The 14,949-nt window shown below is 38.1% G+C and overlaps 1 protein-coding gene across 1 annotated transcript in view; it reads left to right on the forward strand.

Moving 5' to 3' along the window:
- Positions 1 to 14,949, forward strand: part of CRPPA (CDP-L-ribitol pyrophosphorylase A) — a 144,897-nt gene that overhangs the window by 81,435 nt on the left and 48,513 nt on the right. Inside the window, exon 9 of the mRNA XM_068405009.1 lies at positions 659 to 787. Within this exon, the coding sequence (XP_068261110.1) occupies positions 659 to 787 (129 nt within the window). The remainder of the gene's footprint in view (positions 1 to 658; positions 788 to 14,949) is intronic.

Consider the following 14,949-nt stretch of genomic DNA (forward strand, 5'->3'; position numbering starts at 1 on the left):
TCCTTAATTTTGATTTCTACAGTGAATAGAAACTTTATAAAGTAAACAGATTAAACTGTGGAACACGTAAGCCTTGGGTAAGGGTTGAGCTAGTTGATACCTCCCTGGAGATACCAGTTCAGGTCCTGCCTTTCCCTGCCCAAGGGCTCAGGATAGTCACATCCCTACCTTCTTTTGAAGTACTTTCTGCTTTTTAAACTTGAAGTGTTAATGCAATTTAGGCAATTAATGTGCTATACTGAAAAGGTAGTAAATTCAAAATAAATCTTTAAAGAATGCAGTTCCATTTTGAAAACCTTTAAGATGCTTAAGAAAAACACCTGTATTTCTCTAGAATTCTGATAGTAAAAAAAGAATCTGTGAAAGTTAGTTTACAGTTTAGAAAAGAATGTTGTTTGTTTTCTGATTTAATTAAATATTTTTAATATGCAGTTCTGGTGTATTGGTTTCACTGTGCTTTGAAAAGAAATAATTTTCGTGTCACTAAATATATAAGTAGTGGAATTCAATAGAAATAGAAGCTAACTAAGAAAAACCTTTGTTAGCCTGTATTTTCATGCATGCTTAACACATTAAAAAGACATACAAAAAACTGTCAGTCTGAAATAACACACTATGGAAAAAGTGGATATTTTTTTTTTTTTTTATTCCTTTGCAGGTTCACTTGGATATTTCAGAAAATATTTCTTTCAGTGTTGACATGGAAGAACTAACTAGGATCAAGAATTTTGCAAGGGAAGTGAAAAAGAAAAATATTTTGGTTTTTGGTCTCCTTATCCAATATAAGGTATGTAATTCTTTTTCTATGTGCAAATGATCATCTTTTGTGATTTATGTGATTAATGATAGAATCTTCATTTAAAAAAAAATCAAAGGGAAATAAATATGACATGAAAAAGATCTTTTGGGAAGATTCTTGCCTGTTCTTGTTCAAAATTCAGAAGAGCCTGTAGTTATAGGCAAAAATGTTAGCATTTTGATTAGAGAGGAGGAAATGGTAAACATTTTTTAGAAGCATGTGAAAATGTCTGGGCCCTTTTTCTTTTTACTTTTCTGCTTTGAAAATTGCTTTTTGCAGCATTAAAAAAGTACAAAATAGTAGAAGTATATTTTGTCAGTTGTTCTGCAGAATTTTACATTCCTTTCCAAAACAGTGTTTGGTACTCAGGTGACAGCAAGGGCATGACATATAGGTGTTGAAACAGTGTCTGTGTCTGCAATAGCAGCTAATTGCCTCAGCAAAACGGGTTAGCACTCCAGCACAAAAGCTATTTAAAATAAACCATTTTGCCTGGGAAACATGTTCTGCCAACCAGGAAAGGGGGCTGCCTTACCTCCAGTGCAGATATAGTCTTTGCAGCTTCTTAACTTAGTCAACAGTGAGGGAAGAGCTAAGTTATATATTCAATGGAGATTTTAATAAAGAAGAATAAATGCAATCTCAACTGATTTTTTTAGGTTGAGTTAGGTGTTTGGGTTTATATATAATTGATTAAAGATGGCTATAGTTATATATATCTTTTTCTGGTATACGAAAGGCTTGATTTTCCCTGCAAATTCTATGGCTTTATTAAGAGCTATGAGCATCAATAGCTATCAGTTTATGCTTTTACAGACTTCTGATGACCACAGTATATGTATAATGCTAATATATGACATTAGTTTTTCTCTTGTTCATACAACATACAAGGGCATACAACTATTTTCAGTCTTCTTTCTGGTACTATCAAACCCCATTCTTTCCAGGGAGAATTATGGCTTCCTTTGGTAAAAATAATTTGAATAACTGTTGAAACATGGCTCTAAGAGGCACCTTATCGTGGTAAAAAGTAACATTGAAAATATTGCTTTAGTGTAAGTTCAATTTTTTCCTTTTAAACTTCATTGAGTGTATATATGATTTTATATGCAAATGGATCAAATAGACATGTGTGGATAACAACCGTTAGGAAAGCTGACTGGAAAAAAGGAAAAACTCTTATAACCTTCAGTGGATTTTTGTGACCATGGCACCAAAACATTTTATCAATAAAAGGCACATATAACAACAATATGACATCTGAATGGAAATTCTTGATCCTTGGTGGTAAGAGAATTGCAGCAGAATGCTGCTTCTGTTTTTTTGAAAGTAAAAAGCTAGAATGATTATGTAAGATCACTGCAGGTAGAGTCATCATTTATTAGCATGGGAAAAGTATTCTGTAGAGTAAAACACTTTGCCAAGTAAGTAAACTACTAGTTATCTTGTTTTAAAATGGCTTTAAAACACGTCCTGCTCACAACGACGGACATATAGTCCTGAGTTCCTGCTTGTCAGTGTTTTGATAGATGACTGACAAATAGCTTATACGGGACAATATGTATCAAGTTTCTTTTGGCTGCAGATCTACAAAGAACATAATTGTTTCTAGGTGAAGACCTATGGAAAGACTTGACATAGGAAGCTAGAAATGACGTAACCCAAACTTTATTTCTGGTCTGAGGGAGAGTGAGGGAGTCACTGTGAAGAAAAGCAATTTGTTAAGTGAAAAGACATCTTTAAAAGTTTAGTTTTTGTTGTTGTTTTTTTAATTCCAAAACATGATTTGAGAGTCACCAAGCTATTTTACTTTTAGTACAACCCATTAGCTGATAGGTGAATCCATAGGTGAACTCCATACTTGAGGAGGGAAAGGTGAATTTCATACAGGCATGATGGGTGGTCCAGAGGAAGTGGAAACACAAAAAGCACCTGCTGTTGTAATGTAACAGGCAACCTACTCAGCCTGCTGTCACAGTAACTTCTGTCAGTATCCACTTTCCAGAAGTCCTTGAAAGCTGTAGTTTATTCCAGGAAAAGAGTGATGACAGGTTACTTCATGGAGCTTCCCTCTAGCTGACAGGTTGTATCATCACTACCAGACATGCATGGTTGATATACACACTTTTACTCATTCAAAAACAGGGATAAAATGTAAGGGATGAAGAATTTATTGAGCCACATGACCATGGTAATACTGAAGTGAAATTATTTTATGTTTAGAAGAGTTATATGATTAAGTGGGTGTGATGATATGTTGATATAAAAGAATATAGGGGTCACTCTTGAAGATTCTGCATTAGAAAAGTAAATTTGTTGAAATAAATATTTTTTCAGATATATAATTGTTTTTATGTTTTGGAAATGGAACTGAAATGCTTTTGGAAGCTAGGAGTACATTTTTGACTATTGGAGGAGATATGCAGGCCTAAGAAAAGGTATAAGTCTTCATTTTCATTTCTTAAATGCGTTTGGTATTTAGAAAAAGATATCAAGTACTTTTACGCATATTTGGTACTCTGAGAAACTAATCACAAAAATTAAAGGAAAAGGCTTTAATATGCTTTATAAATGACCTGCTTTGTACCTTCCATTTGCTCAAAATGAGTGCATGTTCACAGCTTGTACACAAATAGTTATTTCTCTCATAAACATCATGCATGGAATACCAAATTACTGATATTGATACAAAGATTGGATCCACTTCATAACAGCTCTAGTTTGCATCCTGAAAATATTATTGATTTAAATATCATTTATGAAAATATTTTTAAAGACAATTCTTTTCCAAAAACAGTTTCACAGTGTTAGAAGTGCGTATTCAAAACACAGAGGGGAAAAGAGTATTCAGTAAATTTCAAAGTCTGAACTTGTGGAGTTCTCTTTTGAGGGTTTTTCAGATGGGTTGAAGGAAATAGCTGATAAACAAAGTGAATTAAAAAAAGGGAGAAAAATCCAGTTTTTATGGAAGATATAACTGGCATATGTTCATGACAAAATTAGTAAAATTTCGACTGTTTTGATTTAATGAGTACTTTGCCTCGAAAATAGCAATGACTGATATGGTAGTGTGATGTATCAGAATAAGAATTTTCAGTAATAACTTTTTTACTTTCACAGAGAATAAAAAGGAGCAATTATCATCCAAAATAAAGCATGCATGAGTGGACATAGGAAGCCACAGAAAGCTTTAAAATATGAAAGCACTACTAATATATCTTGGTTATAGAACTATATTAATTTCAAATAATCCTACTTCAGAGTGGCACTGACAGAAGGTTGGGTCAGAACAGAAATATGTGCTAAGGCTTGCCTGCGGTAAGGTGGCCCCAAATACTTTTGCCTCCGAAACCTCTATTTGATTAAGATAAAGGAACTGTTCACTGACAGCCAGAAAAATCGCAGTCCATACACTAAAAAGAGACAAATGATGCAATAGAATAACGGTTATGAAGATGCTTGAAACTTCTATGACAAAGTGACCCGCTTAGTAGATGAGGGCAGGGCTGTGGATGTAGTCTATCTAGACTTCAGTAAGGCATTCGACACTGTCTCCCACAGCATCCTCCTAGACAAACTGGCTGCCCGGGGCTTGGGTGGGTGGACTCTTCGATGGGTTAAAAACTGGCTGGATGGCCGAGCCCAGAGAGTGGTGGTGAATGGGGCAAAGTCCAACTGGCGGCCGGTCACTAGCGGTGTTCCCCAGGGCTCAGTTCTGGGGCCGGTGCTGTTCAATATCTTTATAGATGATCTAGACGTAGGGATTGAGTGCACCCTCAGTAAATTTGCAGATGACACCATCTGGGTGGGAGTGTCGGTCTGCTGGAGGGTAGGAAGGCCCTACAGAGGGATCTGGACAGGTTAGATAGATGGGCCGAGACCAACGACATGAGGTTCAACAAGAACAAGTGCCGGGTCTTACACTTCGGCCACAACAACCCCACGCAGCGCTACAGGCTGGGGGAAGAGTGGTTAGAAAGCGGCCCGGTGGAAAGAGACCTGGGGGTGCTGATCGACAGACAGCTAAACATGAGCCAGCAGTGTGCCCAGGTGGCCAAGAAGGCCAATGGCATCCTGGCCTCTATTAGGAATAGTGTAGCCAGCTGGTCTAGGGAAGTGATCGTCCCTCTGTACTCGGCACTGGTGAGGCCGCATCTTGACTACTGTGTCCAGTTCTGGGCCCCGCACTTCAAGAAAGATGTTGAGGTGTTGGAGCGAGTCCAGAGGAGGGCGACCAAGCTGGTGAAGGGTCTGGAGGGACTGACCTACGAGGAATGGCTGAGGGAGCTGGGGTTGTTTAGCCTGGAGAAGAGGAGGCTCAGAGGTGACCTTATTGCAGTCTACAACTACCTGAAGGGAGGTTGTAGTGAAGTGGGAGTCGGCCTCTTCTCCCAGGCAACTAGTGATAGGACAAGAGGACACAGCCTCAAGCTTCTCCAGGGGAGGTTCAGGTTGGACATTAAGAAGAATTTCTTTTCAGAAAGGGTTATTAGACATTGGAATGGGCTGCCCAGGGAGGTGGTGGAGTCACCATCTCTGGATGTGTTTAAGAAGAGACTGGACATGGCACTTAGTGCCGTGATCTAGTTGACATGGTGGTTTCAGGGCAATGGTTGGACTCGATGATCCCAGAGGTCTCTTCCAACCTGATTGATTCTGCGATTCTGTGAAAGGAAACTGAAGCGTGGGTGATTTCTTACGCAAACATACTGGACATTTATTTTAGACTTTAAGAGTTTTTGAAGAGAACAGGCCCATCTGCAGTTTGCTTGATGGCGCAAGAAGAACTGAGAGTGCTAAATGTGTTTTCTGTCTGGTTTGGTAAACCAAAAAGGTAAATGTTTACGGTTTCTTTTTCATCAAAGATCCCTTAAAAATAGTATTATGTGCAAACATTAAGGCAGTGATTCTCAAAGCAGTGGTCACAACCCCGAATGGGATCACCCAATTGGCAAAGAAGGTGGTTTGGCAACCAGTAGTAAGATAATGAGCCTGAAGGGAAAATGAAGTAAAGTGACAAACTAGAAGTTTGATAACTTGTTGAAAACATATGAGCCATGCCCTACATGGCCCCTCCATGCTTCTTAATTCATTTAATAATCAGCATAGAATTTGTCAAATGATGACAATCTGATTAGAGTGGTTGGGATGCTGCCTAGAGACCTCTCTCTTCTCAAGATGGCACTTCTTAATTTCAGCTGCAATGACATAATAGATTGTAATGAATATGGAAACCTACATCTATTCATAGACATCCTTAAGGCCAAGTAATTACTATTTAGTATTTTCAAGAGCCAGAAACCTACCTTTTAAGTAGCATGATCCTACAGACTATTCACTCTTTCATCAAGGAAAATTGGGCAAATGAGTGATGAGACAGAGTGATCTTGCTTGCACAGAGTGTGGGACATAGAGGGGAACCAAATCCAGTTTGAAACTGTCTACATGAGTACCCTCATAGAAATCAGCATCTGTAAGCTTAATACAAAGGCATAGCAAGTCATTCACCAATAAAACTAGAGATGGATGTTTATGGAGGCTGGACACTATTTCATCCTTAATAATTAATTATTACTACTGTCCGAGATCAGTCATGACTGCATATTTTGCAATAGTTAGAACTGACATGATTAAAATGGTTTACAAACACTGACTTAAAATAAAACTACAAGTAACTCTTGATGGAATTTTCAGTGAATAAAAGATACAGAACTAGGGGCTCTATTGACTTGATACTCAAGAAATCAAATATAAAACTATCCTTTCCCCTTGGGAATGGCTTACAGAAAAATAGTAAGATCACTCATAAAGAAAAATATTCTGAATGGGCCATATCATCTTTTAATGCCCCCAAAAGATGGTAATAAACTTTTTATTCCATAAATTCTATACGTAATATTTTGCATGTATCAATTTTCATATCTTCAGTAATTTCAGTAATATTTGTTATCTTCATATTTGAATTTTGCCGTTGGGTGGAGTTTATTTGAAGCAGATTCATTTTCTTTGGTGAAAAGGATTGTACTTTCACGAAGAAGAATCATTGTGCTCCATCAGTATTTTCACACACACGAACAATTACACATAACTTTCTGACCCACCTTGATAGTTCTGTTTTTGATTTTGTTTTGAAATCTCCAAGAGGTCATCATTCATTCATATAGTTCACTGTGTGAATGTGTGGAAATCTTAACAGGCATTTTTCAAAAAGCATATGAACAAAAACATTGGTCCATCTGGTTGATTTGATCATCAGAATTTTTTGTCTGTCAGACTTGCTCAAATGAAAGCACATTTACAGGAACTTCTGAAAATAGCACAGTTTTTAAACAGAGATTTAGTCGTTCTGTTTGTAACAACTGCATATTAGCACAGCTTATTTCTATAATTTTTGTATATCAAAATTGGTGGAGAGTTCTCTTAAGATTTTTGTCAATGAAATATTTATATTACTTAACTACAGAAAATCAATTCCAAATTTAATGTTTGAAAGACAGAAAGCTGAGTAGTTCCAAAGAAATACTTCTATGTGAATATTTTTTTCTGCTGTGTAATATATGCAGAAATAATAAACCACCTAAGTGTCTTTTTATTTTCAAGTGAAATCTATTTGACCAAACCAACCTTGTCCATCTTTTTTTGTACCATTCGAAGCAAGAAGTTAAAAAAGGTCACATCTCTGGAACATTAGCCAATTAAGAAATACATTAATTCCAACTTTACCAAAATATTGGTTAAACTTTAGGCTTTGAGTCAGGAAAGGACATTACATTTGAGTGTTAAATTATTTAACACCAAGCCTGGAACTCTCCTAGTTGAAACATGTACCATTGTGGAAAGCACAGCTGCTTGCCTGTACTGCTGCTGATTTTAGTATCATAGAATCATAGAATGGTTTGGGTTGCAAGGGACCTTAAAGATCATCTAGTTCCAACCCCCCTGCCACAGGCAGGGACACCTTTCCACTAGACCAGGTTGCTCAAAGCCCCATCCAGTCTGGCCTTAAACACTGCCAGGGAGGGGGCATCCACAGCTTCTCTGGGCAACCTGTTGCAGTGTCTCACCACCCTCACACTAAAGAATTTCTTCCTAATATCTAATCTAAATCTTCCCTCTCTCAGTTTAAAACTGTTCTCCCTCATCCTATCACTACCTGCCCTTGTAAAAAGTCCCTTTCCCCCTTTCCTGTAGGCCCCCTTCAGGTACTGGAAGGCTGCTATAAGGTCTCCCTGGAGCCTTCTCTTCTCCAGGCTGAAGAGCCCCAACTCTCTCAGCCTGTCTTCATAGGAGAGGTGCTCCAGCCCTCTGATCATCTTTGTGGCCCTCCTCTGGACTTCCTCCAATAGGTCCATGTCCTTTTTATGTTGGGGGCCCCAGAGCTGGATGCAGTACTGCAGGTGGGGTCTCACAAGAGTGGAGTAAAGGGGCAGAATCCCTCTCTCGACCTGCTTCTGATGCAGCCCAGGATATGGTTGGCCTTTTATGCTGCAAGCGCACATTGCTGGGTCGTGTTGAGCTTCTCATCAACCAACACCCCCAAGTCCTTCTCCTCAGAGCTGCTCTCAATCCATTCTCTACCCAGCCTGTATTTGTGCTTGGGAATCCCCCGACCCACTTGCAGGACTTTGTACGTGGCCTTGTTGAACTTCATGCGGGTCACACAGGCCCACTTCTAAGCCTGTCGAGGTCCCTCTGGATGGCGTCCCTTCCCTCCAGCGTGTCGACCGCACCACACAGCTTGGTGTCGTTGGCAAACTTGCTGAGGGTGCACTCAATCCCACTGTCCATGTTGCCAACAAAGATGTTAAACAGGACCGGTCCCAATACCAACCCCTGAGGAACACCACTCATCACTGGTCTCCACTTGGACATTGAGCCGTGGACCGTAACTCTTTGAGTGCAACTATCTAGCCAATTCCTTATCCACCGAGTGGTCCATCCGTCAAGTCCATGTCTCTCCAATTTAGAGACAAGGATGCTGTGTGGGACAGTGTCAAATGCTTTTCACAAGTCCAGGTAGATGACATCAGTTGCTCTTACCTTATCCACCAGTGCTGTAACCCCATCGTAGAAGGCCACCAAATCTGTCAGGCATGATTTGCCCTTAGTGAAGCCACATTGTCTGTCACCAGTCACCTCCTTGATTTCCATATGACTCAGTATAGTTTCCAGGAGGATCTGCTCCATGATCTTGCCGGGCACAGAGGTGAGACTGACTGGCCTGTAGTTCCCCAGGTCTTCTCTCCTATCCAAAACAGGTAATAAATTAGTGGATTTATTACAACTGTGCAACTTTACTAAAGGCACCCAAATTAAGCATTTCCACAAGCTAACTTCACAGTGCAGTCTGAGGAAGATGAGCTTTTTAGAAAAATAATTGGTAACCTTTTGGGTTTTCATTAAATAGCTGTGTAGGTTTTCATCAGAGAAAGGTTGGAAAGTTGCTCAATTTGCCTCTGCTATTACAGCTTCTAGGAGTTTAACAAGCTGCATAGAAAATGATGAGATTAATGTTTTATGCCTTTGACACAAGAGCTTTTTAGACTTATTTCAGCTGTTGAATTTATAATTGGAGAAATCAGAGTTCTCCCATCACCTTGTCAGACAAAATGATTAAGGCATGTAGACTTATCTTAAAAGTCATGTCTTCATAAAATGGTCTTTAAACTTCCTTGCATTTATAGCCCAGTTCAGCCATTCTGGCAATGTTAGTCAATAAAGGTTGTCAGTCATTTCTTTTGTGGATATTTTAATTGTATAAAATATATTACTCAAAAATAAGTTAATAGTATTTGGTGGAATTATGGGGAACAAATGGATTAAAAAGGTGAAATGCTGAGCTCTCTAGAGGAAAGGAAAATATGTAATATCCAATATAGCAACTTAGAAAAGTGTGTATGTATTAATTATGCTAGATACCTTAATGTGATAGGAAATAAACATTGAATTAGAACCATTTGCAAAAAACAAATACTATGAGCATCAGATCTGAGTTTCATCTTCAAATCTGTTAGTATGAGTTATTCTGACTTTTTTTTCCGTCTTATGAAAGCTTTGATGTTGACCTTCTATCTCTTAATGGAAACATATAAACACTTAAGATGAAAGGATTTTGACACAAAATTTTGTTTGCAGATGAACTGCTTTTAACTTCTTTTTACCGTTGCTAGCTTGCCTAACAGAAACCTGTGAAGTCCATTGTGTCTGTTTATGGACAGTTGCACTTTCGAATTGTTAGTGCTGCAATTCTTGTACTCTTTTATTGTCTAAACTGACAGTCTCCTCACCTTGCTTCCATCCTATCTCCCAGAGGCATCATTTAGCAGGTAACCGAAAACCTGTAGTACAGAGTACGTCTGTTTTTTCCAACTTAGCTCTGAATACATAAAACACCAATAACAAAGAAGCGTACTAAAAATGTTATGGGTGCTTAAAAGGAATTTTGAAAATGTTACCAGCTTGCTGTTGTGTTAGTTTCCTAATGATATTTTGTATTTTGGATGCACTTTTTTAGTGAAAATTTTTCAGATAACTTTTTCCAGTTTCAATGCAAAGTTTAGTTTTATAACTGAAGTATTAAACAGCTCTGAAAATAGGAGTTTATAGAGTCAGTGCTAGCTTGTCTGGTAATGTAGATGTTGATCAGTATTTTACTGTAGAGTTGTCTTCTCTGAAAGGTGTGTTCTCTGTTGCTTTATAGGTTTTCTATTTAATCATATGGCAAAAATAAGTAACATTTCTGTGAAATTTAGGGTTTCTACAGGCTGATCTTTGGATCAGTAATTTCTGCTCTTTGGATCTTTGGATCTTTGGATCAGTAATTTCTGCTCCTTTAATTTACTTGTATCCAATGATAAAGATATCAGTTATGCTTTATTTTTTTTTTTACTGTGCCATGTAACTTCCCCCTTCAACCATATAACTTCCTCAGTTTGTAGCACATTTTCATCACTGTATTTGACCAGAAAAACTGAAGAAGTTCTTCAGCCATTTAAACACAAGAAGAAATCCCCGTCAAGCTGTGCATTGTTAGTAACTGAAACCATTCTATGGCTTTTGCTGCAGTCCTCAAGGTATGGTAGCTCCTAAAATTTGTCCAGCAGAGGCAGTGGCCATCAAATCTATATTGGAAATATTAATTTCCACTTTCACCCTCTCCTGCTGTTTACAAGCAGGAATCAAGTAATCCAGCCCCAGGGCAACCTTGGGAGATTTCTTTACAAGAGTTGGAAGCAGTGCTTGAGGTTTCTGTATGAATTTGAGATGCTAAGCCCCAAATCTTATTTGTTGCTTATATCGGATTGTTCATATGAAAGTCATCCATTATTTGAGCAAGTATTTATCCATGTCAGGACTTCCATCATACATAATGACACCTTAGTTTTCTTAAAAAACCTTTGGCAGGGAATTTTGTTGAGTCTTGGAAATCCCAATTTCAGTAATTTCAGTCAGCTGTTACCCACTCCTTTGAAGAAATCCACTAAGGTTGCAAAGTAAAACTTCAAAAGACATGTTGACTCTACCATCATCTCTAACTTGCTGTCCGCTATTACTATCCAGTATTTCGTTTTTTGTTAAATTGCCTGATACAGACTTAAGGCTTTCTATTCAGTAATTCTCTATATCTTTCCAGATTTTTCTTGTTTCAACTTGGCAATTACTATTACCCAGTCGTGCCTACTAAGGCAATTTTTAAACTAGAGATTATGCACCACCGTTAGGAGCTGAGCTTCAGAACTGTTGGGTGAATGCCATACAGTCCTGAGGATTTGTTACATTCCTCTCTTTAATTTCTTCCATACCTCTTCTACAGTTAACTGCAATTTTACAGGTTATTTGGCTGTTAACAAAGAGGAGATCCAGCATGTGAATTTCTCCACACCAATTCAGAGAATTAATTTAGTTTCCCTGCAAAAGCTCTGTCTTTCCTGAGCGCTCACTGTACACATTGATCATCAGTTGTCCGTACAGACTCTGGCAGACTTCCTGCTTCTGATGTGTATGAGGAAAGATTTATTATTGGTTTATTAAGATTTATTCTTTTTGCTGGTTCTCCTCAAAATAATCTTTGTTTGTTTATCTTGATGTGTTTTTATATTTACTATGCAAACATTTAGTATTCTCTCTATTTTTTCTATTTGGGCATGTCTGCATCTTTTTGAAGGATGCCTTCTTGTTCTTACAACCTCTCTTATCCTGCTGTTTAACTATGCTGCCCTTACTCAAGCCTTCTCCCCAGGCAGCATCCATTGCCTTTGTGCTTTCAGTATGGTCACCCTTAGTAGCTTCCATATTTCCTGTGAGGATTTAATTCTCGTAGCTGCTCATTTACCTTCTTTTTAACAAGTTTCCTCAGTTTTTCATTATGTAGTTTCTATTTCGGTCCCTTTGGCATTTTGTATTCAGTATATGTAATCCAGGCTCTCTTCCTTAGCTTTGATCCACTCTGTGACAGATCTGTATTCTAAATTCATAATATAATACAAAACATTGTTTCTTCTTGTGTTGGTTTGATTTCCTTACTCTCTCATCCCCACTCCCTCATCTGCAATTTGTTCTGTCTGTTTTCTCCCTCAGTCTGTGATGTTGCCCACCTCTTTCTTGGCTTTTGATCCTGGCTCTTTCAGAAGCCAGGATCTTCATTCTTCTTGTAGGTCTAGCTGCACTACCCGATTCTTGTTGCAAGATTTCTTATATTTTGACCTGTTTCTTTTCTGTTTACTGGGACATGAAACCTATCCTTCAGTTCTGTTTCTCTCCTATTTCCTTTTTTCTTTCTCTGCTTTGTCTTTATTGTCCTATGCTTCTGTGGATCTTCCTGCTCCTATTGTGACCCATCATCATGGGTTTGTTATTCAGCAGATGTTTGCAGATTTTGTCTTGTCTAGACAGGCTTTTTTCTTGTTTCTTCAGCCACAACCTCATGTCCAAGCTGAATCTTCCCTTCTGAGATTTCTAGCACTATTTATTTCATGCATACTGGCTATCTTTCAGCTTCAATGTGTGTTTCTTTTTGCTATGTATTGTTTTCATCTCATGCATATCTCTGTCTTTTTAGAGAGATGACAAAGGAACATTCTCATGCAAGCTCCCCTGATGTCTATGAACAGCTCTTAGCATGCTCTTCTGCCCTTGTCAGCTATGGTTTCTCACTCACCCATTTGCCTCACGTTATCTGTTCAGTTACTTTGTGCAAAGGTGCAAATATGCTCTTGCTCCTTCAGCATTGCTTACCCATATTCACACGAAGCAGCTCACATACCTTGCTGCTAGCAGCATCTAATCCAACGAACCACCAAGCAAGAGACAAGCAAACAAATTCGCTTACAGACAATAAATATGTGTTGTTTCTCTTCGCCAAGGATAAGGCTAGAACAATCTCTGAGGGCATTCTGCTGCTTGCTTCTGTTTGCTGAGAGCTATTTACATTTTAACATTTGAAGATAACAGGAGCAAATATTGTGGCAGCTTCGTCTTGCTAATGTTAAGTCTCTAAACATTTCTTCTGGCTTTCATCTAAATATGTTTTGGAACATCTGGGTATGAATATATGTTCATATCTCAAGACAGCTAGAGATGCATAGCGTTTGAAGTTAGATTAAACTCTACTGTGAAAATTCTCTTAAGACATGGAAATGCGTGAATTTAACAGAGGTAGAATGAGGTACTTTTATATTTTATAAAAAAAATACTGTCATTCAGAGGAAGACATGTAGATTATAGGAAACCTCCATGGGCAGTGATTTTCATCTGAATTTTGTTGTGAAGTAATTTCTGAAAGTTATTTGCCTGTCATATGCTTGGATTAAAAAAAAGTGGAAAATGTCACCATTATAGAATTTCCAGCATTCGCAGTCTGAACTAATTATATTTGATTTTAAAACTTTCTTTGAGCTGTTGTTTTCCTAAGCCAATTTTTATTCATCCTCCTAAATAATATTTTAACTATATTCCAAGCCTCACAGTGCAATTTCCTGCCAGCTCAGAAAAGTCATACTTTCTATTGACAGGCAGAGCCCATTACTTCACAATGTGCTTAAATAAATCTGCTTGATTTATAAATGTTTTGATCTCTGAAGTTTCCACCAAGCAGACTCTTTTAAAAAATGGGATTGTTTACATTTGAGTTTGATTCAACCTGTGTGGTACTGGCAGCAGCATGAATGCTCATTTTTGGCAGAGCCTCTGCCTTCAACTTTTTCCCTGACTCATTTTTTTCCATTTTTATGCAGGTATGTGCTCCAGTATCTCTCACTTGTGTATTTACTTCCAGTGTTCTGTGCTTAAATTTATCAGACCAGGTGTTGAATTTTGTCGGCAAAATGCAAAACATCTGAGAGACAGAGATAATGTGTGATCTCTACTTAAATGACAACAGTAAAATGAGTTACGCTTTGTAAGCCTGACTACACACAGACTTTTGTGTCCACTCACTTCCTGAGCTGTGCAATTTTAGAAGCTTCTCTATGTCCTGTGAGATCTTTCATTATCCAAAATGAGGTAAAATGGCTTCAGAGCTTTCCTTTGAGTAGATCAGATGCCAGTTCCATAGTTCAGCTTTTGATTTTTGTCCTCAAAGCGTGCTCTGTGCTTGCAGTGTTTGAGGCACAAAGATTACTCAGTGGAATTATGGCATAACTATCATTACGAGCTCATGGAATTTGTGAACCAAAATTGTTGCTGTTGTCAAAAGGGACAGCATGTGCCTTTTCCTCTGAAGTTGAGAGTAACCTTTCTCCCTCTTTTGATTCAGCTGTTGGAGGAAGAGGGGATGTTAGTTCCTTCTGTAAAAGATAAATTACTTCTTTCAAGGACCACCCTGTCTGGGTCAGGGTGAAGCTTCATTTCTTGTGCTGGCTACTGGTCACGTGCACATTTCCTTGTTCTGTTGATAAGAAATTTTAATTAAAACATTTTCCTTCCTCCTCTACTAGATGTATATTTTATATAGTGACATAACTTTTGGAGTAAAAGTTATGTAGGGTATGGGTCAATGGGGCAAAACATGATGCAGTTACCCAGAGTAGAGATGAAATATCCTGAATTCTAAAAGTAGTAGCAGTGGCTGAGGAGGAGTCTGCCCTTGGTACTTTGTGTTTGAGCAGAAGAAAAACTGAAGCAAATGTATTGATGTTTCAGAGTTGGCATTT

Source organism: Nyctibius grandis, chromosome 7 (assembly GCF_013368605.1).
Source record: "Nyctibius grandis isolate bNycGra1 chromosome 7, bNycGra1.pri, whole genome shotgun sequence".
Lineage (NCBI taxonomy): Eukaryota > Metazoa > Chordata > Aves > Nyctibiiformes > Nyctibiidae > Nyctibius > Nyctibius grandis.